Below are 25537 nucleotides of genomic sequence, written 5' to 3'. Positions count from 1 at the left end.
ACACAACAGCTTTATCCGAGCTTTTTGCTTGCTTTCTTCTACTATACTATGACAGACACCATAGCATTTCTGTTACAGAAAGTTTTTTGTTTGTAAACTTCCATAACTTCACTTTGCTTTGTTCTATTCGCTCAGGAACAATGGAAGAGTAACTGAAGGTTTTCATCCTCTCTTTCCCACAAGGGAAAGTCTGGTCTCATCCTTGATCTCTGGACGACATCAGTTTAGGAAATTTTAGACTGACTACTGATGAGCAACTTGCCATGGGTGCCACCCAGAACATGAGAGTCCATTCTCAAGTGGGAAAGCAGGAAGAAAATCTGAAATTATTCCCTTTTTTTATTTCTAGCCGAATACCCAAAGATGAGCACAGAAGGAAACAAGACAAGTGAAATCCTGGACTTCCTGAAGGAAGTGAGGGTTTTGGCAGGTACAACACTGTGGAAAGGATTTCTTACACCATCATTTGGAAATTCATATTTGAACACCCAGCCAAGCTACTGCTGCAAGGTCTTAACCATCTTTGCTCTTATCAAAAATCAAATTGCACCTTTTAAAAATAATTCAAAATGCTAAATACCACCCCCTTTTTAATGGATGTTGTTATGTGAGCTTTTAAAATTACTAGCTATTAGCTGTCACTTCAGATATTTTATAGTGGGTTTTTTCTTCCCAGAAATCTAATTTTTCCTGTCTGTTGAGCTTCCTGTCCTGCTATTGGTATAGGTTTGCTTAAGTATTTATCTTGTTCTTGCAATTAGCGGGTTTAGAAAAAAAACAAACCAACAAACAAAAACCAAACCTGTTTTCCAATAATAATAATTCCAATAATTGTCAAATGAGATCTGCAGTAATTCTCTCTCTCTCACTTTATACAAACACATACACGCACACATATATATGTAAAAACAGCCTCTTTGGCAAAGCAGCAGCAGGACCTATGGCAATCAGTAAGAGTAGTTCCACCCAGTGTCTAATGAAAAGGTAGAGAAAAACCACAACCCAAACCAGAACAGATGTTTGTCTTAATGTCTTCACAGTTCTGAGCTGTCCATGCTAATTTCTTTGTGATATGGAGGAATGTAACAATTCGATTCACATCAATAATTTATTTTATTTCTGAAATTTAATACACTCATTTTTAAAAGTAAACTTTAAAAATATTTAAAAAGGAGAGATGTTAAATTAAATTGCATCTTTCTATTCCAGTTCATTTATCACTCTCATAGAGAGGAAGGTTTACCTCTCTCACTATGAAGCAGCAAACTGTTACCAATTCCTATTTTAGACCTTGAAACTGAGAAGATATCCAAATTGTACAATGGAACTTAAATAAAACCTCTGATTGGTTTTAGAACATGCTGTATAATTAGTCTGACTTCTTGTGGTAAACATGGGAATATTCATTTGTTTACTGGCATAATGATACTATCAAGCAAGTAGATGAAATATCCAAAAGACAGTAACAGCAGTGTCCTTGCCAAGTTCTACAAATAAATAGGCTATCAGCAGTAGATATATTAAAATTGGGATTGGTGACTGATATAGATATATATGAAACAAATGTAATCATTTCCCCATATAGAACACAGCAATCACATATTTTAGTTTACCAAGATTTTTAAAAGATCAATAATCTTGCACGATCAGAGTAGATGAAATTGTTGACTTCTAAATAAAACATGCAGATTTACAAATCTCTTAAGAATCTTTCAGGGTAAACTAGATCCTGAGAACTTTATCTTCTGTTAAAGAGGACACTTAAAAGTATCTTTAAGCAAATATTAAAGACATGGCATGAACAGAGAAGGAAGGATGAAAGCTAAGCATATCTAAATCTTTAATTACTTCACAAAACATATATTCTGACAGTACATTTGTGCAGGACTTTTATCTACACAGTGAAAAGAACATAGGTTCCCTAAGATTTTCATTTTATAAGATCCGTGCGATTCAGATGTGTTTGAAAACGCAGGCAAAATAGGACCAGTGAGAAATAATTATGACACCATGTTTTTTCAAACAAACACTGGAAGAACTGAAGCTCTGTTAAACAGCGTGTTCATTCTTAAAACTAAAAGCTTCCCTTTTTGGTCTTGGGTGCTCAAGAGAACTGACTGTAATAGAGAGTGTTAGAGGAAAATATATCATGCTGGACACAACAGCCTGAGACAGGCGAGGCTGTTGCTGCTGCTCCATGTCCCTAGGTCCAAACAGTAGCAAGGCTGAAGATGCATTCCCAGCAGGGACACGCACAGAGCACACATATACACCACATATATACATGGCTGGTCACACAGATCACTGACAGACACTCAGAGCACTCACGTGAACAGAGACAGCACCAACAGCCTCATTCTACTCATAGCTGGCCCCTGGATCCGTCTCCCCAGCTGCTGGCACCTGGATATACAAGCCCCTGAGGCCGCAGCCCCGCTTCAGTTGCTGGTATAGACCATTGCACGCGCGCGCACACACACACACAAAGAGCTGGCCGGGACTTCCCAGGTCCCAACAGCTGACCCCTCCCATGCTCTCACCCTTAGAGATACACAGGCACTCTCACACCCAGACCCGGACCTCAGACAGTGTCGTGGTTTAACCCCAGCCAGCAACTAAGCACCACGCAGCCGCTCACTCACTTCCTCCCCCACCCAGCGGGATGGGGGAGAGAATCAGAAAAAAAAAGTGAAAACTCATGGGTTGAGATAAGAATGGTTTAATAGAGCAGAAAAGAAGAAACTAATGATGATAATGATAACACTAATAAAATGACAACAGTAATAATAAAAGGATTGGAATATACAAAACAAGTGATGCACAATGCAATTGCTCACCACCCACCAATCGACACCCAGTTAGTCCCCGAGCGGCGATCCCCCCACCCCCACTCCCCCCAGTTTATATGCTAGACGTGACGTCACATGCTATGGAATACCCTGTTGGCCACTTTGGGTCAGCTGCCCTGGCTGTGTCCCCTCCCAACTTATGGAAACATAGAATCGTTTAGGTTGGAAAAGACCTTTAAGATCATCGAGTCCAACCGTCAACCCAACACCACCATGCCCACTAAACCATGTCCTGAAGTGCCACATCTACGCGGGTTTTTTTAACACCTCCAGGGATGGTGACTCAACCACTTCCCTGGGCAGCCTGTTCCAATGCCTGACAACCCTTTCAGTAAAGACATTTTTTCTAATATCCAACCTAAACCTCCCCTGGCGCAACCTGAGGCCATTTCCTCTCGTCCTATCACTAGTTACTTGATAGAAGAGACCAGTACCCACCTCACTACAACCTCCTTTCAGGTAGTTGTAGAGAGCGATAAGGTCTCCCCTCAGCCTCCTCTTCTCCAGGCTAAACAACCCCAGTTCCCTCAGCCGCTCCTCATAAGACTTGTGCTCCAGGCCCCTCACCAACTTGGTTGCCCTTCTCTGGACACGCTCCAGCAACTCAATGGCTTTCCTGTAGTGAGGGGCCCAAAACCGAACACAGTACTCAAGGTGCGGCCTCACCAGTGCCGAGTACAGGGGGATGATCACTTCCCTGCTCCTGATGGCCACACTATTTCTGATGCAGGCCAGGATGCTGTTGGCCGCCTTGGCCACCTGGGCATACTGCTTGCTCATCTTCAGCTGGCTGTCAATCAGCACCCCCAGGTCCTTTTCTGCCAGGCAGCTTTCCAGCCACTCTTCCCAAAGCCTGTAGCGCTGCATGGGGTTGTTGTGACCCAAGTGCAGGACCCGGCACTTGGCCTTGTTGAACCTCATACGATTAGCCTCGGCCCATCGATCCAGCCTGTCCAGATCCCTCTGTAGAGCCTTCCTACCCTCGAGCAGATCAACCCTCCCTCCCAACTTGGTGCCGTCTGCAAACTTTCTGAGGGTGCACTCGATCCCCTCGTCCAGATCATTGATAAAGATATTAAAGAGAACTGGCCCCAAAACTGAGCCCTGGGGAACACCACTTGCGACCGGCCGCCAACTGGATTTAACTCCGTTCAAGACAACTCTCTGGGCTCAGCCATCCGGCCAGTTTTTTACCCAGCAAAGAGTACACCTGTCTAAGCCATGAGCCGCCAGCTTCTCAAGGAGTATGCTGTGAGAGACAGCATCAAAGGCCTTGCTGAAGTCCAGGTAGACAACATCCACAGCCTTCCCCTCATCCACTGGGCGGGTCACCTGGTCGTAGAAGGAGATCAGGTTGGTCAAGCAGGACCTGCCTTTCATGAACCCATGCTGGCTGGGCCTGATCCCCTGGTTGTCCTGCACATGCCGCGTGAGCGCGCTCAAGATGAACCGCTCCATAATCTTCCCCGGTACCGAGATCAGGCTGACAGGCCTGTAGTTCCCCGGATCCTCCTTCCGACCCTTCTTGTAAATGGGCGTCACATTGGCAAGCCTCCAGTCTTCTGGGACCTCCCCTGTTGACCAGGACTGCTGATAAATGATGGAGAGTGGCTTGGCAAGCTCCTCTGCCAGCTCCCTCAGTACTCTCGGATGGATCCCATCTGGTCCCATAGACTTGTGAGTGTCCAGGTGGCAAAGCAGGTCATTAACCGCTTCCTCCTGGATTATGGGGGTATATTCTGCTCTCCGTCCCTGCCTTCCAGCTCAGGGGGCTGATTACCCTGAGGATAACTGGTGTCACTATTAAAGACTGAGGCAAAGAAGGCATTAAGTACTGTAGGGTTCAATTATATGGAACTTAGTTACTGGGCCTGAAAGTAGCTCATGGTCACAGGAGCGTTCCAGACACCTTTAGGCGGCCTTGAACAGAATAAACAAGAAGATAGAAAAAGAAAGATCCCAGTTAGAAAAACACAGGTGCACATTCCATGATAAAGGGAACTTGGCACAAACAACCTCAATTCAGGGGCTTATCTTGACCAATTGGACTGAGACAAGTTTCGCATGCTCTAGTTAACATAGCCAATTATGTCCTGTGTTTATGCGCATGTACAGAGCAAGTATAACTAACTGTATCTTATGTTTATACGCGTGGACAGTATCGATATAACCAATCACATTTTATGTTTGTGCGCGTGGACACCAAATGCTTGCATGCAGCAGCCAATCAGAGCTTCTGGGCAACTTAGAGAATTGTATAAGAATGATCAGCTAGGCTCAATAAACTGGCGACTTTAATCATCATATTGGTGTTCTATCGTCTGGGCCCCGCATGGAATAACCCTAAACCCTACAAAGTACCTCAGCCTTTTCCTCATCTCTGGTGGCAATGTTCCCCTCCGCATCCAATAAAGGATGGATATTCTCCTTGGCTCTCTTTCTGTTGTTAACGTATTCGTAAAAACATTTTTTGTTGTCTCTTACGACAGTGGCCAGATTGAGTTCTAGCTGAGCTTTTGCCTTTCTAATTTTCTCTCTGTATGACCTAACAAGATCCCTGTACTCTTCCTGGGTTTGCTGCCCTTTCTTCCAAAGATGGTAAACTCTCCTTTTTTTCTGGAGTCCCAGCAAAAGCTCCTTGTTCAGCCAGGCTGGTCGTCTTCCCCAACGGTTCATCTTGTGGTGCATGGGAATAGCCTGCTCCCAAGCCTTTAAGACTTCCTTCTTAAATAATGTCCATCCCTCCTGGACCCCTTTGCCCTTCAGGACTGTCTCCCAAGGGACTCTCTTGACCAGCATCCGGAACAGGCCAAAGTTTGCCCTCCGGAAGTCCACAGTGGTGGTTTTGCTGACCCCCTTCCTTACCTCACCAAGAATCAAGAATTCTATCATTTCATGGTCGCTAAGCCCAAGACAGACTCCGACCACCACATCTCCCACCAGTCCTTCCCTGTTTGTAAACAGTAGGTCTAGCAAGGCTCCTCCCCTGGTAGGCTCACCTACCAGCTGTGTCAGGAAGTTACCTTCCACACACTCCAGGAACCTCCTAGACTGCTTGCTCTCTGCTGTGTTGTATTTCCAGCAGACGTCCGGAAAGTTGAAGTCCCCCACGAGAACAAGGGCACGTGATTGTGAGACTACTGCCAGCTGCTTGCAGAACGTTTCATCTGCCTCTTCAGCCTAGTTGGGTGGTCTATAACAGACTCCCAGCACAATATCCCCTTCCCCCTTCAAACCTAGTTTAAAGCCCTCTCTATGAGCCCCGCCAACTCATGAGCGAGAATCCTTTTTCCCCTTTGAGATAGCTGGACTCCATCTGTCGCCAGCAGGCCCTGTGCCGTGTAAACCTCCCCATGATTAAAAAAAAAAAAAAAAAATCCACCAATGGCACCAGCCTCTGAGCCACGTGTTAATCAGGTGTGTTTTCCCATTCCTTTCAGTATATTTCCCTGCCACTGAAGGGACTGAAGAAAACACTTACCTATGCTCCTGATCCTTCCACTAATCGCCCCAGTGCCCTGAAGTCCCTTTTAATTGCTTTTCCCACGGTTGCCCCGGCAACGCCCATGCTGCGTCAGCCTCAGCCTCGTTCGCGAGAGCTGCCGGCTCTGGATGGGTCTCTCTGCTCTTCCTCGGGGTTCCCGGGCTCTGGGAACCTCCTTATCCGCCTCAATCTAGCGCTCAGCTGCCGAACTTACCGTTGTTGCTGCTGGTCTCGTTGCCGACTGACAACAGCCTTCTTGCTGGCTGGGCACGAGAAGCTGAAAAATCCTTGACTTTAGACTAAACATTACTTAGCAACAACTGGAAACATCAGTGTTATCAACATTTTTCTCATACCAAACTCAAAAACATAGCACTATACCAGCTACTAGGAAGACAATTAACTCTATCCCAGCTGAAACCAGGACAGAGAGTCACTCACCCCCTTGCTCCTAGTCTGCTTCACCTACTCCCCAGCTAGTCTGGCTTGATCTTCACTTGTGATCACACTCACTCACATACCTGCACTTGTTCCAGTCGCTGGCACCACAGATACACAGGCCCTCCGACTCATGGTCTGACTCCAGTTGCTGCACTCACACCCCCATACACACACATACACACAGAATAGAGAGCCCTCAGCCAGGAAAGAGTTAGAAAGGAATTTAATAAGAAGATAGGCCAGACTGCGCTGATCAGGCGCAGGGCATAGCCAGACAAGCGTACTGACCAGCAAACTATTTACATGCAACTGGCCCTTTTTATCCCCTTACCCCTCTATTTGGCCACACTATGGCTTTAACATCTCTGACATGGAAACACCATTGCAGTTCCAGCCAGGCTTCTGCTCCAAGCAGCCACACGGCCAGGACTAGCAGAATCTTCTCCAGCAGGCACAGCAGCAGCAGCAGCAGCAGAGCCCATGCCTCCAGTGCAACAATGAAACTTCCAGTGACTAGTTTCTTCCTTTTTTAGTTCAGAAAAAGAGTGGCCAAAAGAAATCCTCCCCTTTGTTATAGGTCTGAAAAAATATCAAGAAATTACTATATGTAACCAAATGCCAAAGGATGGCCCCCAAGCGGTTAGCTCTCGCTGCAACCCCAGGCCCTGCGGGCCCTTGGAGGGCAGTGGGCCCTGGGCTCTCCCAAGTTACAGGAGAGGAAAGATCTCCTGTGACCTCTCTGATGGCCTGAGGCCGCAGCCTGGCCCAGCTCTTCCCTGTGCTGGGCGTCGGCCACGCCAGGCCCCGAGAGCTGCCTCCTCTCCGGGGCCGCGGCGAGGGCCTCGGAGCGAGGGCGCTGCTGTTTTGCACGTCTCCGGGAAGCGGCGGGGCGTGGCTGAACAGCTCCAGAGCGCAGCACAGTGCCCATGTTCTGGAGACGGCGCAGATGTGTACGGCGGCGGCGAGGCTGGGAAGCCCCGCCGCGGCGGCCCTTTCCTCACAGAGGGCGATCCCGGAAGCGAGCTCAGCGAGCGCTCTCCCCGCCCACTTCGGGACCCCCCGGGTTTCTGTGGCGTGGGGCACCCCGGCGGCGGGGCGGGGGTAACCCTTACCTGCGGGAATGGTGAGAGACGGGATCCCCGCGCGGCGGGGGGGGGGGGGGGCAGGGCGGATGGAGGATCTCACGCCGCAGCCGATCTCCCCGACGAGATGCTCCTTTTTTTGGTCCACCCGACCAATCGGACGCAGCGGCTGGATTCTACGGAAGCCGGGATGGGCCCTTCGTGGCGGCAGCAGGACTGTCCCCTGCCGACCATAACGCATTGCGCAGGGTGCACCACCACCATCGAGTCCTCCTGCGGCTTTAACGCCTCTGACATGGACACACCATTGCAGTTCCAGCTGGGCTTCTGCTCCGAGCAGCGGCAGAAGCACGGCCAGGACAAGCAGAGTTTTTTCCAGCAGCCACAGCAGCAGAGGCCATGCCCCCAGTGCAACAACTGCACCTACTATGGGGCCGCTGCGGTAGCAGCGGGGGATAACCTGCCCTCGCTGCTCCGCACTTCTTCGCCCCTCTCGGGCGCCTTCAGGACTCACTCCTCGCCGCTCTCCGACTCCTCGCCGCTCTCCGCCGCCTCCCGGCAGGGCAGTCAGTTGAACGTCAGCGAGCTCACCCCCTCCAGCCATGCCAGCTCGTCCAGGCAGCCCCACCAGTACCACCAGTGCCATAGCCTGCAGCAGCAGCAAGCAGCCAGTCCCAGCAACAGTGTCAGCAGCGGCAGCACCCACCATCACCACTACCAGCAGCGTCGGGAGAGCAACCCCTTCGCCGAAATAGCCATGAGCAGCTGCAGGTACAACGGCGGCATCATGCGGCCGCTCAGCAACCTGAGCTCATCCCGCAGGAACCTGCACGAGCTTGACTCCGAGTCTCAGCCGCTCCATCCGCCGCTCGCCATAGCCGCTGCCCCGGAGATCGTGGTCTCCAAGCCCGAGCACAACAACTCCAACAACCTGGCGCTCTACAGCTCCGGCGGCGCGAACAACGGCGGGGGCAAGTCCAGCAAGAAGAAGAACCAGAACATCGGCTACAAGCTGGGGCACCGCCGGGCGCTCTTCGAGAAGCGCAAGCGCCTCAGCGACTACGCGCTCATCTTCGGCATGTTCGGCATCGTAGTCATGGTGATCGAGACAGAGCTGTCCTGGGGCGCCTACACGAAGGTACCTGCCACGCCGTCGGACCGCCTTCCTCTCGCTCTCGGCGCCGTCGACGCAGCCCAACCCACGCCTCCCCCCCCCGCGTCCCGTCCCGTGCCGTGCCCCTGCCGCGGGCTCCGTGCCCGCCCCGGCCCGCGGGCGAGGCCGGCTCGCGGGAAGGCGGCTCCGCAGCCAGCTGCACTCTCCTGTCAGCCGTTCAAATCCGTGCGGTCTAGCCGCCCCGCGCCGCCGTCCTCGCGGAAAGGCGGCTGCCGCCCGGCCGCGGCGTCACTTTGTTTCTCTTGGAGCCCAGCGCCGCGGGACTGTTCGGCCCTCGCCCGGCCCTGCCGTGAGACGTCCCTCGCCCTGAGGAGAGGTGCCCTGACCCCCCGGCAGCGCCATGTGGGGCCCACTGGTCCTTCGCCCTGAAACGAGATGCTCCCCCCGCGGTTCTGTAACCGTGAGGCGAGGTGTCCCCCTCCCCCGGCCCCGCCGTGAGGCACCCCCCGGCCCCGACACCGCAAGGCGAGGCGACCCTCCCTCCCCTCCCAGTCCGGGCTCCGCTGCTCACAGTGGGGCTGGGGAGCCCGGCGGGGCGGGAACGGTCCCGTGCATGTGGGTCTCTGACAGACAGTGGTGTCTTTCTGTTGCAGGAGTCTCTGTATTCCCTCGCTCTAAAATGCCTTATTAGCCTCTCCACGATTATCCTGCTTGGGCTCATTATTGTATACCATGCAAGGGAAATTCAGGTAATGTCTCACTTTATGAATTGCTGAGCGTTTACATATCTGTGGTTGCAGAGTCAGTTTTTCTGAAGGCTTTATTGTGGCAAGTACTTTGCACTTCCCGGTGATTCAGAAAACCAAAATAATCACTTAGTGCTTCCTGAACTTCAGTGAATATATTTCATCCCTGGAGAGAAATAAGATCGGCTACATGGACACATTCATGCTAGGAAGCATTGCCTGTTAGGGACTGTTACCTGCAATTATGCTAGTAGGATCACTTAGTTCTGAGGTTGTAGCACACTTTCTCTATGACATACCTGCTGTTTTCTGTAGCAGATGTAGGGCAACAGTCTTTTATTTCCCAGTGACTAAATGTCATGCTGTGCATTTTTCTCTGGATAGCAGGGCTAATTATTAGGAAAGAGGCATCAGTAACTTCTAGGTATGTATTCTTCACTGTGCTGTTTCAGATACTAGCGTACACTAGAAGAATATTTAAAAAGGGGGGAAACCTTATGTTGGATTTGTTTTTTTTAATGCCATAGAAATTACAGCCACTAGGAAATGTGACAGAGGAAAGCTGTCAAGACAGGTAAGGCTAAAGGTAGGGGGAATTTAATGAACAAAGCTATAGAGTAAGTCTAAAAATACTGTCACATGTCCTGTCCCAGGTACTTAGTTCTAATTTCAGTTGTCTTTTTTTTTTGATCAAGAAATTAAAATTTGACATTTCAGTTAAATTGAAACATATAAGAGAGAGTTTTCAAAGTTTTGAAGTGAAAAATACCTTATTTGTAGATACAATGGTGGTCTTGCTATGTCTAATTAGAGATACCTTGGGCTACAGGCAGAAATGACAGTTTTCAAGGGCAAGAACGTCTTTTTCAGCAGTACCAATTAACAAAAAAGAGAAATTAAGAATTGTATAGTACCCTTCAAAGGCTCATAAAAATTCATATAAGTAAATATCTCCCCATTGTTTAAAAATCTGAGGAAGCTCAAGAGTGATTGTTCCATCAAGAGTCCAAACTAAATTAAAGTAGGAGATTGCTTCATGAAATATCTTTTTAATAATGCTTTTCTCGGGAGTTTCTTCTACTCTATAGCACTGGGGAAGAAATCTGGATATCTAGGAACATCTTTTTTTTTTTTTTTTTTTTTCCCTTGGAGTCTTTGGATGTCACTTCTTGACACTATCATCTGCATAGAAGGTTATTGGGAAGAAAGAATGGCAGTTTTAGGAGCATCTCACCCTCTTTGGGTCCCTGAAGCACATATATACAGGGAGAACTACATGAAAAGAAATTCCATATGTCCCAGCAATTGCTGAGTGTTGTAATGGTTCCTTGGCACCACAGGATGTCAGGGATTAAGCCATTTCACAGTTGTTTGAGACAAATGATAGAGCCGAAAGTCTGGCCTGTAGCATTTAAAAATATTGAGCAATGCCTCAGAATATCTTTGGCGAGAGAAAGCAAAAAAGAATACTGTTAGTATCTGATTTAGAACAGAAGGAAAATGTGGGGAGGCAGAATTTAACCTTATGTTAGTTTATGTGATCGTGTCCTTTCTTTGTTATCTCATAGAGTATTTGGGCTAGTGTTTTTATAATGATCTGAGGGACAGAGGTTAAAAAAGACATGGACAAACCTGATAAGTGTGTTGAGTAACACACACGTGTTTATTGAAACGGTTGTGGCTATGTTCCTCTCTGCATGTGCCCTGTCATAGTAACTATGATGTATATTATTCAGGTGTATTTTAATGTGCAGTTTTTGATGCTGCACATTGGAAAATATGGTACACAAAGACCATAAGTAGCCTGAGCCTCAGTTACACATCTCTTCCTGAGATGGTCAGATTTAATGCTGTCTTTGAGGGAAGCATTTCGAGCCTACTTAGCCACCAGCACACATTAACATGAAATTTTCTTTACATGCACTGACATACACAGTGTGTATAGCAAGATATCAGTAACCATGAAAAACTCATTTTGCATAGAGACACCAAATTTAAATAAATATACTATGCAAAAAAAAAATCATTTTTATGATGAAACTAAGTACCAGACTTTTACAATCACTCTTTTAAATTGGCATTTTTATAATTAGGGGTGTGTGTGTGTATGTGCATATACATGTATGAAATGATAGAATAGTCTAACTTCCCCATTTGAACAAACTAAGAATGTTTCATTCGTGTAGATAGCTCTATCCACAAGATCTTGTGGATCAATTTCTAATGGCCTACTAGAAAATTTGGTCTTAACTCTGGATGTGGGAAACATTCTGGAAAATATAAGATAACAAGGCTTTCATGTAGTTTTGTGAAAAACATTATTCTTTGCCTTCTGTGCTTTGCATGCAGAAGGTGTTTGATGCCTCATGGCTTTTATATAAGACTTAAACTTACTAACTTCTCTGCTCTGTGGCACTGTATTCAGGATGTAGAGTCCTCAGGCATTCCTACAGGCTCTCCAAGATTGAGGACAGGCCTTTGGATAATTTATAGACCATTTGATTATATGCCTTCTGATGATGGAAGAAGGTGTTTTTCATCCCCTAGTTAGGGAAAGGCTTGAGATGTCTCTCTCCAACCACCATATGATTTTCAATCATTTGTACTTAATACCTTCTTCCTCTCTGAGGACTGTAATGCTGGGTTTAGTTGCATAAGTGCTATTTTGGGGACTAGAAGCTATAGAAAAGTGTTTGGTCAAAAATTTGGTAGAACAGCAGCCACAGAGGCTATAATTTGCTAGTCTGTGTCATAGTTCCATCAGTTCTTTTATAAGGGTAAAGCGACTCCAGTATTTAACCATTTAAAATTTGGATTTTTAAATTAAACAATTGCCACAATGCCTTTGTGAATACAGTTGATTCTCCTTCTGCAAGGAATGCCTCAAGGCGTACAGCTGATGCTACTTTATCATTGTTTATCGCTTCCTTTTTATTCCTTTCAGCAGAGCAGTGATACTGTTTTCACATTTGTTCTTCTACGGGGATCGTAAAGAAACTGGCCAATTTCCTTGTACTTTGCATTCACCAACATCCTCAGATAGCCTGCTAGGAATTTGTTTTGATATACTAATGATTTACAAAATTAATTTCTCTACTTTTCTTTTAAGTAGCTTCAGGGAGTCTCTGATCTAAGTTGTCATTGTGTGCAATCTGTCTACTCTGAACTTGTTTCTCTTTTTCTAATCTGGTGTTATATGAATTTAACACAAGTTGTTATGTAAATACACAAACACCCATTAATATCTATGATGTGCTATCTATTTTTATATTTATACTGTGTGGTGTTAGAAACATCAAGTTTATTTATAGTTTAAGATTCATGTCTTATTTTTACATACCACATGTTGGAAAAGCATTATATAATTTCAGATTAAAATAACTTTTGAAAATTTGTCTTATAGAGTGCAGGCTAAGTAAAGGTAGATGGTAGTTCTGCATTTGAAGAAGCTTTACAGAACATTGATGAAGAACTTAAATTAGATTTCAATGTTAGACTAATAATTAATAAGAAATTTGAAAGCTATGAGCAGGTGTAACATCTTTGACCTTGACTGGAGTTTGGCCTTCTGCATAGGCTGCAGGACTCAATTTTATAGGAAGAGCTTGTTCTCTTTTTATTACTAGCATCATTCCCCATTTGAATGGGGAGTAGTATCTTAAAATGAATGCATGGTTATTATAACAGAATTGACTGAAAGCAGCTGAGAGGGTATATATATATACACATATATAAAAAAAAATATACACCCACCCACCCCCCTTTAAATTGTGCTGTTCAGCTGTTCTTTCTCTCCTTCATTCATTTTCCAAATAGTAAATGTACACAACCAAGCAAGCAGGAATGCACAAATACCACTGCATTTTCCAAATTAAAAATTAACAGTTGCATTTAGTAGTTCGCATAATTTCAAGCATATAAAATGTACATGAAATCCTGTACTAATTTCTATCTATTTTCAGTACATCCCAATTGACTTGTTATCCACAGCCTATTTTGTTCCAGAATGTTTGATATTCCTGTATTTCATGGACTGAACTGAGAGACACGGATTTGTATGGAAATTTACCTCATAAATATGATTTTGAAATGTTACTATTTTTTTTAAATAGGAATATTTGTCCTGGATCTGTGGTCTTCTGTGGCTTCTGGTGCTTTCTACCTTCTGTGTTTTCACCGCCTAAATCTCATTATGTGACAGCTGAAGACATTATCACTTTCGAATATTATTTTTCTTAGAAGCAATTGGCTTAGCCGAAGTCAAGGGAAGTTGATAAGGATTTTCTGTGCCTGCAGATGTAACCCATTTCACTTAGCACTACTGAGAAACTTCTTTCTTTGTAGCATATTAGGATTTCTTCTGCTGACAACTGAATATGTTCTTAAGTATATGTTTCATAATGATATCCTAAAGTGTTTTTTTAAAATTATTAAATATAATTTTCTTTTATGAAAATTGTAAGATCAAATTTTGATGTCTAAGTTTAACTCAACATTCTTCTATTCCCATCTTTTGAATCAAATCAATACTTAAGGTATCATTTTTCTTGAATTGCCTTTCTGCATATAGTATTTGTATTGAAATCTGTGAAGACAGTAGGTAAAAAGGGACGACGAAAGACCATTGCTTTTCCAGCATATTCTGCAACTTTAAAAGAAATTTTAAAACACTGCTGATTTAACATGTATTTGATATGTATCTGAGAACTGAAATGGTCAGCTGTGTCATTCGTTTATTCTTTTCTTCAGAAAACCACACAACATTTGAGGGATTTGATATTATCTATCTCATATTCAGTTAAACTGGTTACTATTCATCTGTATTCTGGGTGCTCTAAATACCTGGACCTCTTTACAGCTGTTTTACCATTTGTGTGATCTGACTGAGAGCATTTACAGGCTAGTCACAAGAAGCAAATGCACTTGAGCCTCGTTGTATTTTGAAAGTTTTGCCCTTTATATCAAATAGTACATTTGCTAAGTGCAAACCAACTGTCTTTTGGTAATAAATAAATAGATAGATTGCCTTCCTACCAGTAGGAATTTTATTTTTATATCTAGCATACAAAGTCTTCAGAAAGACCACAGGCAAAAGAAAGTGTAAGCGCTCATGTTGCATACATTGAATTCACTGAGTGTGTTTCTACAGCTTAATTCAGCACTATGTTTCTTTGGCTTTAATAGTATTGCAGTGGAGGTAAGAACTATACCCAAGATAAAGAGAAGGAACGTGAAGGAGCAAAAAACAGGCCCCAAAATAAAAGAATTTGGGTTGGGTTTTTTTGTTTTGTTTGTTTCTTACTGTGGTTAACTTCTTTCTTTCTTTTAGTGTCACTCCAACTACAATAAAGTTAACTTACTGTTATCACTTTCTTAAACAAAGAACTGGAGCAATTTTCTGGAAGACAAACTGAATGTGTTGGGAGGAAGGTGTAGAATGTGGTTTTGGATCTCTAACGGACATATACTGAGAGTTCAGGCTTGCATTTCTAAACTTTTGAAGGATAGAAAGGGGCAAAAAGCAATGCAGATGAGGAATTGCTTGTTTGGCCCTGTATATGGTGCGTAGCATGCTGGAAATACTTTTCTTACGTTCAGAAGGACATTCTTTGTGTATTGTACCTTCTCACTCCTTAAATTACTTCTAAGTTTTTGAATAGTCTAATTTTAAAAATCCTGCAAAAGTTTTTTTTATTTCCAATTACATATTTACTGAACAGCCTTGTCTAGATTCAGACTGGAAGTGAAGTAGCACGAAGGTCTTTTCCTGTTGCTTTTTTGAAAAGTTACCTTGCATAGCTCTACTCTCTACTAGTGACAAATATTGTTCAATTAAGTATTTAATTAGTAAATCTTCAGGAACAACATTTACTAAACAGTGTGAAGTGTTTTATTACTTTTATTCCTGGGTGGTAAACTGAAGGCTTTGATTCTGCAAGGACCTACATACATGTGCATTTAATTTTCAGCTACTAATAGACCTCACCTGGCTGCCTAGGCTACTCTGGTGTTTGCAGGTGTGACTACAGTTCATTTAGACATGGTCAACCTAGCTTTAAAACAGCTGGTTCAGGTATTGCTAGTAGTTGAGGTATAGTTGAACTGATTTTTTTTTCCCCCGCTATGAGTTATTTTTTAGAGTCTTTATGTAGTTTCTTGGATGGTTTTGCAGCTTGTGTTAGTCTATATTGGTACCTGAAGTTTGAAGAAAGCTTGAATGGTTTTACTGAAGCTATAATTTCTCTGGTCTGAAGCATTGATGTGCTCTAAAGAAGTCTTAATGCTGTATTGCAGAAAGTATTTTAAATTTGAAATTTAGATTTTCATCCTGAAAAACCTTTCTTAAATTCTTCTTAATTTTATGGACTTTGAATAATCAATTGATTTTGAAGGAATGAGGTTTAAATTGTCACGGAGTTTTTTGTTTTATCAAAGATGGCAATTAAACAAAAATATGAAAAAATCTTAGTAAATAATATCTGGAAATTCAGTTTCATGTACAGTTTTAAAAATAGTGCACAAAAACATTCTTTTTGGCTTAACCAAAATGACATTCACTTAGTAGTGACTTAGTAATGTCATTTGCTGAAATGGCGTATTTATTTTGGTTTCAGTGGTCATTAGCAGCTCTGAAAAGATGATATTTTAAAATGGAGTTATAATGGGGTTTGCTAATGGCATACTAAAGTTAACCTTATATTTTATCATTTCAGTTATTCATGGTGGACAATGGAGCAGATGACTGGAGGATAGCCATGACTTATGAGCGTATTTTCTTTATCTGCTTGGAAATACTTGTATGTGCTATACATCCCATACCTGGGAACTATACGTTCACGTGGACAGCCCGGCTTGCCTTTTCTTATGCTCCATCCACAACAACAGCTGATGTGGATATTATTTTATCTATACCAATGTTCTTAAGGCTGTATCTTATTGCCAGAGTTATGCTTTTGCATAGCAAACTTTTCACTGATGCATCATCTAGAAGCATTGGGGCGTTAAATAAGATAAACTTCAATACCCGCTTTGTTATGAAGACCTTAATGACAATATGTCCGGGAACTGTACTGTTGGTTTTCAGTATCTCATTATGGATAATTGCTGCGTGGACTGTCCGAGCTTGTGAAAGGTAAGGTTGTTCTGTTTGGTTGGTTCTGTCTGTCTCGTTTTGCTTCTTTGGTTTTGTATTTGAAGGATCTAAATATTTAATGGAATGGAGCTGTTACCAAAATCCGGAATAAAACTCCTTAACGCCAATGTGAAGTTAAGAAGCAGGCACTTCGTTTATTGCAGCGCTGGGGACACGGGGGGATCGCTCCTCCAAAGGCGTGTCCAACTTGGTATCAAAATCCATCAGTTTTTATAGACTTTTTCCTGTCAGGTCATTGTTACATAAGCTCTTTACATAAAAATGCATACTATGCTCGCTCTTAAATTTAACCTTTATAAATGATTGGTCCTCTGATTATATAACCTTATCAATATTCTTATTTAAAAACAATCATTGGTCAGTTTCACTTAGCTCTACTGATTGGAATCTTTGATACTCAAATTGAGATGGGAAGGGTAAGGGGGTTTCCAAGCAGCATAACTGGTGTCCATGACAGTTTCCTTAGTTTCTTAAAACAAAACATAGAAAAAACAGTAACTTCCTGGTGAGGTTTCTATGGTCAGCTATTTCAAACTTTAACAATATTAACGTTCCTATAGTCACACATAACACAGTTCCTAAAGTTTCTATGGCTACATTTCAAACTTAACAATCCTATACATTATGCTTCACAATTTTACTTCTTAATCAAACCTAACTCTTCTATGTGATTAAATTTTGATTTCTTTTATCAGACTATTTGTAACAGAGCCTCCTGGCCTTTGATATGTTGAGTGCTGGTTGGATTTCACTCTGTCACAGATTGTCAGGAATGCTTTGCCTTTTAATCTGGAGGATTTATGTAGAGAAGTTTGTGCCACAGCACTTATTGTAGTATTGCAAATTGATTTCAATGTTTTTATTTAACTTTGCTAAAACGCAGGGAGTTGGCAAGATCAAGAAAGGGTGATGTACTGGTTTTGACTGGGACAGAGTTAACTTTCTTCACAGCAGCTCGTATGGTGCTATGTTTTGGATTTGTGACCAAAATAGTGTTGATAGCACACTGATGTCTTAGCTATTGCTGAACAGTGCTTACACAGCATCAAGACCTTCTCTGTTTCTCCCTCTGCCCACCCCCAGCGGGTAGGCTGGGGGTGCACAAGACGCTGGGAGGGGGCACAGCTGACCCCAACTGACCAAAGGGATATTCCAGACCATATACCATCATGCTCAGCAATAAAAGCTGGGGGGAAGTTTGGAGATACGGCATTTGTCTTCCCAATGTTACTGAAATCCGGAATAAAACTCCTTAACAGCAATGAGAAGTTAAGAAGCAGGCACTCCTTTATTGCAGCGCTGGGCACACAGGGGATCACTCCACCTAGTGTGTGCCCCTGTCTGATTTAATCATGCAGGTTAAATATACACCTGTCATACATATTCACTAGATTCCTGGGAAATATCATGCATAATCATCAATTGTCCGAAAGATCATTAGCATATGTAAATGTCCTTTTACGCAGGCGTAGTGAAGTCTCTGGTGGTCCTCATAAGCCCTCTGGTGGTCTCCCATAGTCTTCCTCACTTTGTCCGATAGTTGACCTCTCTTATACGATTCTGCGCAGTACGATTTTGCCATCATGTATTAGATTTACATAAAAGTACATTCAATGTTAATTCTTAAATTTAACGTTTCTAGTGATTGGCCCCCAGTTACATCACCTTATCAATATTCTTATACTATAACATTCATTGGTTAATCTTACCTATTCCACTAACTGGTCTTTTGATCAAAGTAGGGTTTCTAAACCACAAAGCTAAGGTCCATAACGATCTCTCTGTTCATTAAAACAAAACACTACAATCTAACAAATCTGTCTAAATTTCTATGGTTAACCGATCTAAGACAATACTTATTCTTTTTATGATTGCTTACAGCACATTTTGTATGTTCCTAGGTTTCTATAACTATTGCGAACTTCAAACTCCTATATTCTACAGTTTTTTCCCTTTTAACCAAACCTAACTTATGTAAAATTCTAATTTCTATCAAATATTGGTAACACCAAGTAACCATTATGTGTGATGAAGCCCTGCTTTCCTGGGAAAGTAAGATGGGAAGTAGTGAATGAATTCCTTATTTTGCTTTGCTTGTGCATACAGCTTTTGCTTTCCCTATTAAACTGTCTTTATCTTAACCCATGCATTTTCTCACTTTTACCCTTCAGATTCTCTTTCCCCTCCCACTGGGGGGGACTGAGCAAGCGGCTGTGTGGGGCTTAGCTGCCTACTGGGGTTAACCCACAACAGAGGCAAAGAGGAAGGGGGGGGGGGGGGAGGGGAGAGAGAGCGCAATAAAAACAAAAGGGGAAAAGAGATAAATAGGGGGTGAGAAAGCAACAGAGAGACAAAGAAGGAGAAAGGAAAAGTCAGAGACAGAGAAAGAAAGAGAAGGGGGGTAGAAAAAGAAAAAAGAGAAACAGGGAGAGAGGTAGAGAGGATGAAAGAGAAAGGAACAGAAAAGAGAACTTCTAAAAGAAAGATAAATAGTTGGACGGACGGAGGAAGTTAGAGAGAGAGATGGAAAGAGAGGGAGAGTAAGATATGAAGAGAGAAAGAGAGGGCAAAATAGTGAAACAGAGGGGGGAGGGAATAGGGAGAGCAGACAGACAAACCAAGAGAGACAGCAAAAGCGAGAGGGTGAGAGTAAGAGAGAGAGAAAGCACACAAGAGACAAAGCGAGTTGAAGACAGAAAAAGCGGGAGAGAGCTAAATACTGACTAAGAGAGAAAGCAAGGGGCAAAAGCAAAGAGACTGAGCAAGAGAGAGAAAGCAAGAGAGGAAAAGAGCAAACGTCATGGAGCAAAAGCAAGAAACTGTGTGAGAGCAACAGCAAAAGATAGAGGAAGAGTGAGCGAGAAAGGAAGGGGGAGCGAAACAGAGGGAGAGGGCAAGAGAGGGATACGGTGAAAGCGAGAATGTGAGTGTGAGACAGAGTGAATGAAGAAGGCGAGATAGAGAGGGGGAGAGAGAGAGAGAGAGAGAGAGAGAAAGGCTAGTGAAAGATGGAGAAAGTGAGAAACAGACATGTTGTTTTTCCTCTTCCTTTCCCTGTTTGCCTACTTTGGAAACTGTTGTGGTTTAACCCCAGCCAGCAACTAAGCACCACGCAGCCGCTCACTCAGTCCCCCCCCCCCCATCCCACTGGATGGGGGAGAAAATTGGGAAAAGAAGTAAAACTCCTGGGTTGAGATAAGAATGGTTTAATAGAACAGAAAAGAAGAAACTAATAATGATAATGATAACACTAATAAAATGACAACAGTAGTAACAAAAGGATTGGAATGTACAAATGATGCGCAGGGCAATTGCTCACCACCTGCTGACCGACACCCAGCTAGTCCCCGAGGGGCGATTCCCTGCCCCCACTTCCCAGTTCCTATACTAGATGGGACGTCCCATGGTATGGAATGCACCGTTGGCCAGTTTGGGTCAGCTGCCCTGGCTGTGTCCTGTGCCAACTTCTTGTGCCCCTCAAGCTTTCTCGCGCCCCTCCAGCTTTCTCGCTGGCTGGGCATGAGAAGCTGAAAAATCCTTGACTATAGTCTAAACACTACTGAGCAACAACTGAAGACATCAGTGTTATCGACATTCTTCGCATACTGAACTCAAAACCTAGCACTGTACCAGCTACTAGGAAGACAGTTAACTCTATCCCAGCTGAAACCAGGACAGTTTATCTCGGCGATATCCAATATTTGTTTTTAAGCCTTGTTCTCTGTTAAATAAAATCCATTGGTAAAATTCCTATGGGTTTCCACAAGTGGTCCACTGAATCCAAGTATGTTCATTGAAAACTGAATCTGTTGCTGCAACATAAATTGGACAACTATTTCAGATCACTTAAGTTGTGCGCTTTTGGGTCAGGGGCTATCTTTGTTCTCTGTTGCGTGCTGCTTAGCACACTTGTATCAGAGAATAACACTTCCATATGATATGTTGCAGTGCTAATAAATGTAATATTTTTGGGGGGCGGGGGGGGGAAGCTAAACACTTCTGAAAGCTCCTGATGTTCAGATGAAGATGAATGCTTGCATGTGCTGATACAGCAGTTTAAGACTAACTATTCAGTTTCGATTGATGCTGAGCATGCTGACAGCTTGTGCCGTTAACCCTGCCCAGGCAGGAGTAATGCCCAAACTCGACATTGTTTTTCTCCTTGGAAATGTGCTGCCTGAAGTGGAGAAGGCTGAGGTGAGAGTCTGTAGTCTTAATTCACTCGCAGAGGGGAACACATCTGCGAGGTGGTGACCATTTAGTAGTGTCAATCAATTTTACTCCTTTTAGATCTGTACTAGCACTATGCACAATGCTATGCCGTGAACATATATCAAGTTGAGTTGGAACAGATACCAAAAAGGCGGTCAAAGAAACTCTCTAAGACTCGTTTTGGAGTTTTAGAAAGCAGGCATTCTTTATTGCAGTGCTGGATGCACGGGGGATAGTTCCACCTAGCGTGCATACCACAGCTTTAGCACAAACAGGTTATATAGAATAACTAATTTCATATTAATCAGATTAGTATACATATACATAAAAATGATTGTAACTTATTATCATAGTACTGCCTACATCCGATCATGTGCAATGAAGGATCCATTTGAGTTGAAGGGCTGCTTTTGCGACTACTGACCCATTTGAAGTTCTTGTTGGCTGTCCTTGAAGTCTTTATTCTTGTCCTTGTCCTTTGATCCTGAAGCTTAATGCAGTTTCAATCACGTGTGGTCAGTTTCAACATTGTTCTCCTCTAGCGTACAGGAACATCTAGTCATAAGAGCAAAGAACTGCAAAACTTAGGAGTAACTAGTTAATTGCTTGGCTATACTTTTGTCAATTGTTTCAATCATAGTGTTAGGATAAGGTTTCTAATAATTATTTACCAAATCTCACTTTTACAGTCACCTAGCAGCAAACCAGTTTCCACAGCTGATACAAAATATTAAAACCATCAAAATATTTAGACATACCATACAGAATGTATGGAAATATGCTATCAATTCCCTCCTTTCTGTTTGAGGCTACTAATTCATTTAGTAGTCTCACTTGAACATACATCGTGTCACAGCTCATTTAAGACAGCTAAAATTGACACAGATTATAACAATGATGATAACTACTTCTCTTGCTTTGTTGGTGCGACAAGGGAAAGCCTCAGGCTACCCAGTAAAGGTATCAACTAGAACTAGGATATATCAATATCCCTCTTTTTGAAGCAATTCTGTAAACTCAATTTGCCAATATTTTCCTGGAGAATTTCCTTCCTTAGTAATTCAAAAAAAGATTTTATTATTGGTTTTGGGATTATTACATATACAAATTTCACATCTGCTTGTAATTATTTGAATAATTATTGTCAGATCTCTATTCAAAATACACTTTTGTAAATGTTTAACAAGGTTTTCTGTTCCCCAATATACTTCGTTATGTTCAGCCTGGGCAATTTCTCTCATTATTACGGGTGGGACTCTTATTTAACCTGTTGGTGTTACGGCCCGTCCTGTTTCATTTTTGTTAGCCTGCAATTTAATAATTAATTCTTCATCTTTTTCATTATAATTTGGAGTTTCTTTAGGTAAATTTACACTTTTCTCTGGAACTAGTGCTAGGATGCCTTTTTCTGCAGCCTCTTTAGCAGCTCTATCAGCCAATCGGTTACCTGTTTCAAGGACAGTCCTACCTGACTGATGTGCTTTGCAGTGCATTATCGCGACTGCTGTTGGCTTTTGAATGGCTTCTAACAATTTCAGTATTTGTTCTGCATGCTGAATGGTGATTCCTTGTGCAGATAACAGTCCTCTTTCTTTCCATATTGCTCCATGTGCATGTAATTCTCCAAAAGCATACTTTGAGTCTGTCCAAATGTTGACTCGCTTTCCTTGACTTAGTTCCAGCGCTCGAGTAAGAGCTATCAATTCAGCCTTTTGGGCAGATACATTCGAGGGCAAAGCTCGTGATTCAATTACCTTCTCAGTAGTGGTTACCACATATCCTGATAAATGTTTTCCTTCACGGATGAAACTGCTTCCATCGGTATATAGTTCCCAATCTGTTTCTTCTAGTGGCGCATCTCAGAGATCCGGTCGGCTGGAGTAGACCTCTTCAATTGTCTGCAGGCGGTCATGTTCCAGTTCTCCTTCAACTTGATCAGTTGTTAAAAACACAGCAGGGTTAACGATAGTAGTAGTTTTTAAGTAAACATCGTCTTGCTCCAGCAATACCACTTGGTATTTCAGCATTCCACTAAGGGATAACCAATGCCTCGCTTTCTGTTTGAGCACAGTGATTACCATGTGGGAACATACACTGTAATTCTTTGTCCTAGGGTGAACTTGCGAGCTTCTTGGATCAATAGCACAGTTGCAGTGATGGCTCTCAGACAACCAGGCCATCCCAGACTCACATTGTCTAATCGCTTTGAGAAGTAGGCCACAGCTTGCCGACTTGGTCCCAGATATTGGGCCAGGACACCCAGAGCTATACCTTTTCTTTCATGAGTAAAGAGTTCAAATATCTTTGTGAGACCTGGCAGGCCTGGGGCTGGCGCCTCCATTAGAGCCCATTTCAGTTCTTTGAAAGCAGCTTTCCCGGCATCAGTCCAATCTATAAATCCATTGTTTGAGGTTTTGAGCTGCTCGTATAAAGGTCAGACCAGCAAGACATAATTTGCAATCCACAGGCGACACCACCCAACCATTCCCAGAAATGCTCGCGCCTCTTCTAGATTCTTAGGTTCAGGGAGACGACAAATTGCCTCCTTCCTCTGAGTTCCTAATTGTCTCTGTCCTTTCAGGATTTCAAACCCCAAATAAGTTACTTCTCTCTGGGTTATTTGGGCTTTCTCTTTTGACACTCGATATCCACCAATTCCCAAAAAGTTCAAAAGGCTAATAGTTAACTTTGTGCATTGTTCTTCTGTCTCAGCTGCAATTAACAGATCATCCACATATTGCAACAAGATTCCTTGATTATTTTCTTTCTTCCAAATCTCTAATTCTCATACCAATTGATTTCCAAAAATGGTAGGGCTGTTCTTAAAGCCTTGAGGCAAGACTGTCCATGTATACTGTGTTTTTCTCCCAGTCTCAGGATTTTCCCATTCAAAAGCAAAAAGCTCTTGACTGTTGCGATCCAAGGGAATACAGAAAAAGGCATCTTTTAAGTCTAACATTGTGAGCCATTCTTGTTACTCTGTTAGGGTTGTTAACAAAGTATAAGGATTTGCTACTACCGGGTGAATATCTTGTATTTATCGCTCTGAGGTCTTGAAATAACCTGTAATCTTTTCCATTAGCCTTTTTAACAGGCAAGGTTGGGGTGTTATATTTGGATTCACATTCTATTAACAATTTGTACTTTAGAAATTTTTGTATTATCGGTACTAACCCTTTCTGACTTTCCAGTTTTAGGGGTTATTGTTTAATTCTTACCGGACTCGATCCTGGCTTTAAATTAATTCTCACAGGCTCTGCTCTTTTGGATTTACCAGGAACTTCCCTAGCCCAGACGATTGGAATTACAGCATTATTTACTTCGACTGGTATGATCCTCTGCTTTCGGTAGCCGTCCTGTAACAACAAAGCCACTGCTTCGATATGTTTAGTTTCTGGAATTAAAATTTTAATCTCACCATTTTTAAATTTAATTTCTGCTCCCAATTTCTCGAGTAGGTCTCTCCCTAGCAGGGGTTTAGGAGAATTGGCAAATACAGAAACTGACGAGTGACCCATTGCTTTCCTAATTTAATTGCCAAAGGTTTAAAGAAGGGTCTAGCCTCTCGTTCACCTGTCGCACCAACAACACTAATTTCTTCAGAACTTAACTCCCCCTCTAAGGTGTTTAAAACTGAAAAGGTGGCTCCAGTGTCAACTAAAAATGCAATTTTCTGTTCTCCCAGGTTAGCTGTAACCAGAGGTTCTGCTGGGAGACTCCCCTCCGGTCGCCGTCACATACTTTCACTCAACTTTCCCAAGAAAGGGGGAACTTGCTGAGATTGTGCGGTTGAGATTGGGATCACTTGTGACCTCGCAGGTCTCAGGGGACATTCCCCTTTCCAGTGTCCTTCTTGTTTACAGTATGCGCACTGATTTGGTCCCAGGGGCTGGTTTAATCCCACTGGTGACCCCAATCCAGTTCCTCTCCCTCGTCCCATGCCAGCTCCTGCTTCCAGAGCAGCTACTAACCTTGCATTCATTTTACTCTGTAATTCATCTCTATTTCTATATGCCACCCAAGCAACTTCTAATAATTTTCCCCAATCTCAAGAATCTGCTCCTTGTAATTTTTGTAATTTCCTTCTGATATCATCAGAGGATTGTCCTATAAATAAAGGAGCCAACTGAGCTTTTCCTTCTTCAGATTCAGGATCCATATTAGTAAATTTCCTAGCATCTTTCCAATCAGGATCCTGAGTCTGAATCATTGTTTCAAAAGCGTGGGCTGTTTGATCAGGGTTTTCTTGATAGCTCCCAGCTGCTACTTTCCAATTATTTAAATCCAGGACAGAAAAGGGTACTTTAATAGTTGCCACACCCTCAGTCCTAAGCACCTGACGATGAGGAGATTGAATAACTTCATTCTGTTTAGCTCTTATTCACTCTGCAACAGGACTATTCATGGGCTCTCTTTCATCACTATTTCTGGGAGCAGTTCTAGGTGGGGCCCTTTG

The 25537-nt window shown here is 43.2% G+C and overlaps 2 protein-coding genes across 5 annotated transcripts; one reads left to right on the top strand and one right to left on the bottom strand.

Annotated features, from left to right (window-relative positions):
• Positions 1 to 2703: 2703 nt before the first annotated feature.
• LOC126037381 (uncharacterized) lies at positions 2704 to 7880 on the bottom strand. The gene has a single exon (XM_049797683.1). It carries the CDS (start codon positions 3768 to 3770, stop codon positions 3096 to 3098), a length of 675 nt encoding a protein of 224 aa, XP_049653640.1. The 5' UTR covers positions 3771 to 7880; the 3' UTR covers positions 2704 to 3095.
• Positions 7881 to 7892: 12 nt separating this feature from the next.
• Positions 7893 to 20811, top strand: LOC126037380 (small conductance calcium-activated potassium channel protein 2-like). Of its 4 annotated transcripts, none has more exons than XR_007505675.1 (4): positions 7893 to 8994; positions 9624 to 9719; positions 16430 to 18095; positions 18883 to 20811. XR_007505675.1 is itself a non-coding variant. In XM_049797682.1 (4 exons), the coding sequence occupies exons 1-4, from the start codon at positions 7984 to 7986 to the stop codon at positions 13953 to 13955; spliced, it is 1281 nt and encodes a 426-aa protein (XP_049653639.1). In that variant the 5' UTR covers positions 7893 to 7983; the 3' UTR covers positions 13956 to 14160. The 4 variants fall into 4 exon arrangements, 3 of the variants coding, with proteins under 3 accessions (XP_049653639.1, XP_049653636.1, XP_049653637.1); XM_049797682.1 differs by lacking the exons at positions 16430 to 18095; positions 18883 to 20811 and adding exons at positions 10244 to 10290; positions 13829 to 14160; XM_049797679.1 differs by having other exon boundaries at positions 16430 to 20811.
• Positions 20812 to 25537: the final 4726 nt, after the last annotated feature.

This window comes from Accipiter gentilis, unplaced genomic scaffold, assembly GCF_929443795.1.
Source record: "Accipiter gentilis unplaced genomic scaffold, bAccGen1.1, whole genome shotgun sequence".
Classification (NCBI taxonomy): Eukaryota; Metazoa; Chordata; class Aves; order Accipitriformes; family Accipitridae; genus Astur; species Astur gentilis.
Note: the sequence above shows the minus strand (reverse complement) of the source record. Positions and strands in the feature narration are given on the sequence as shown.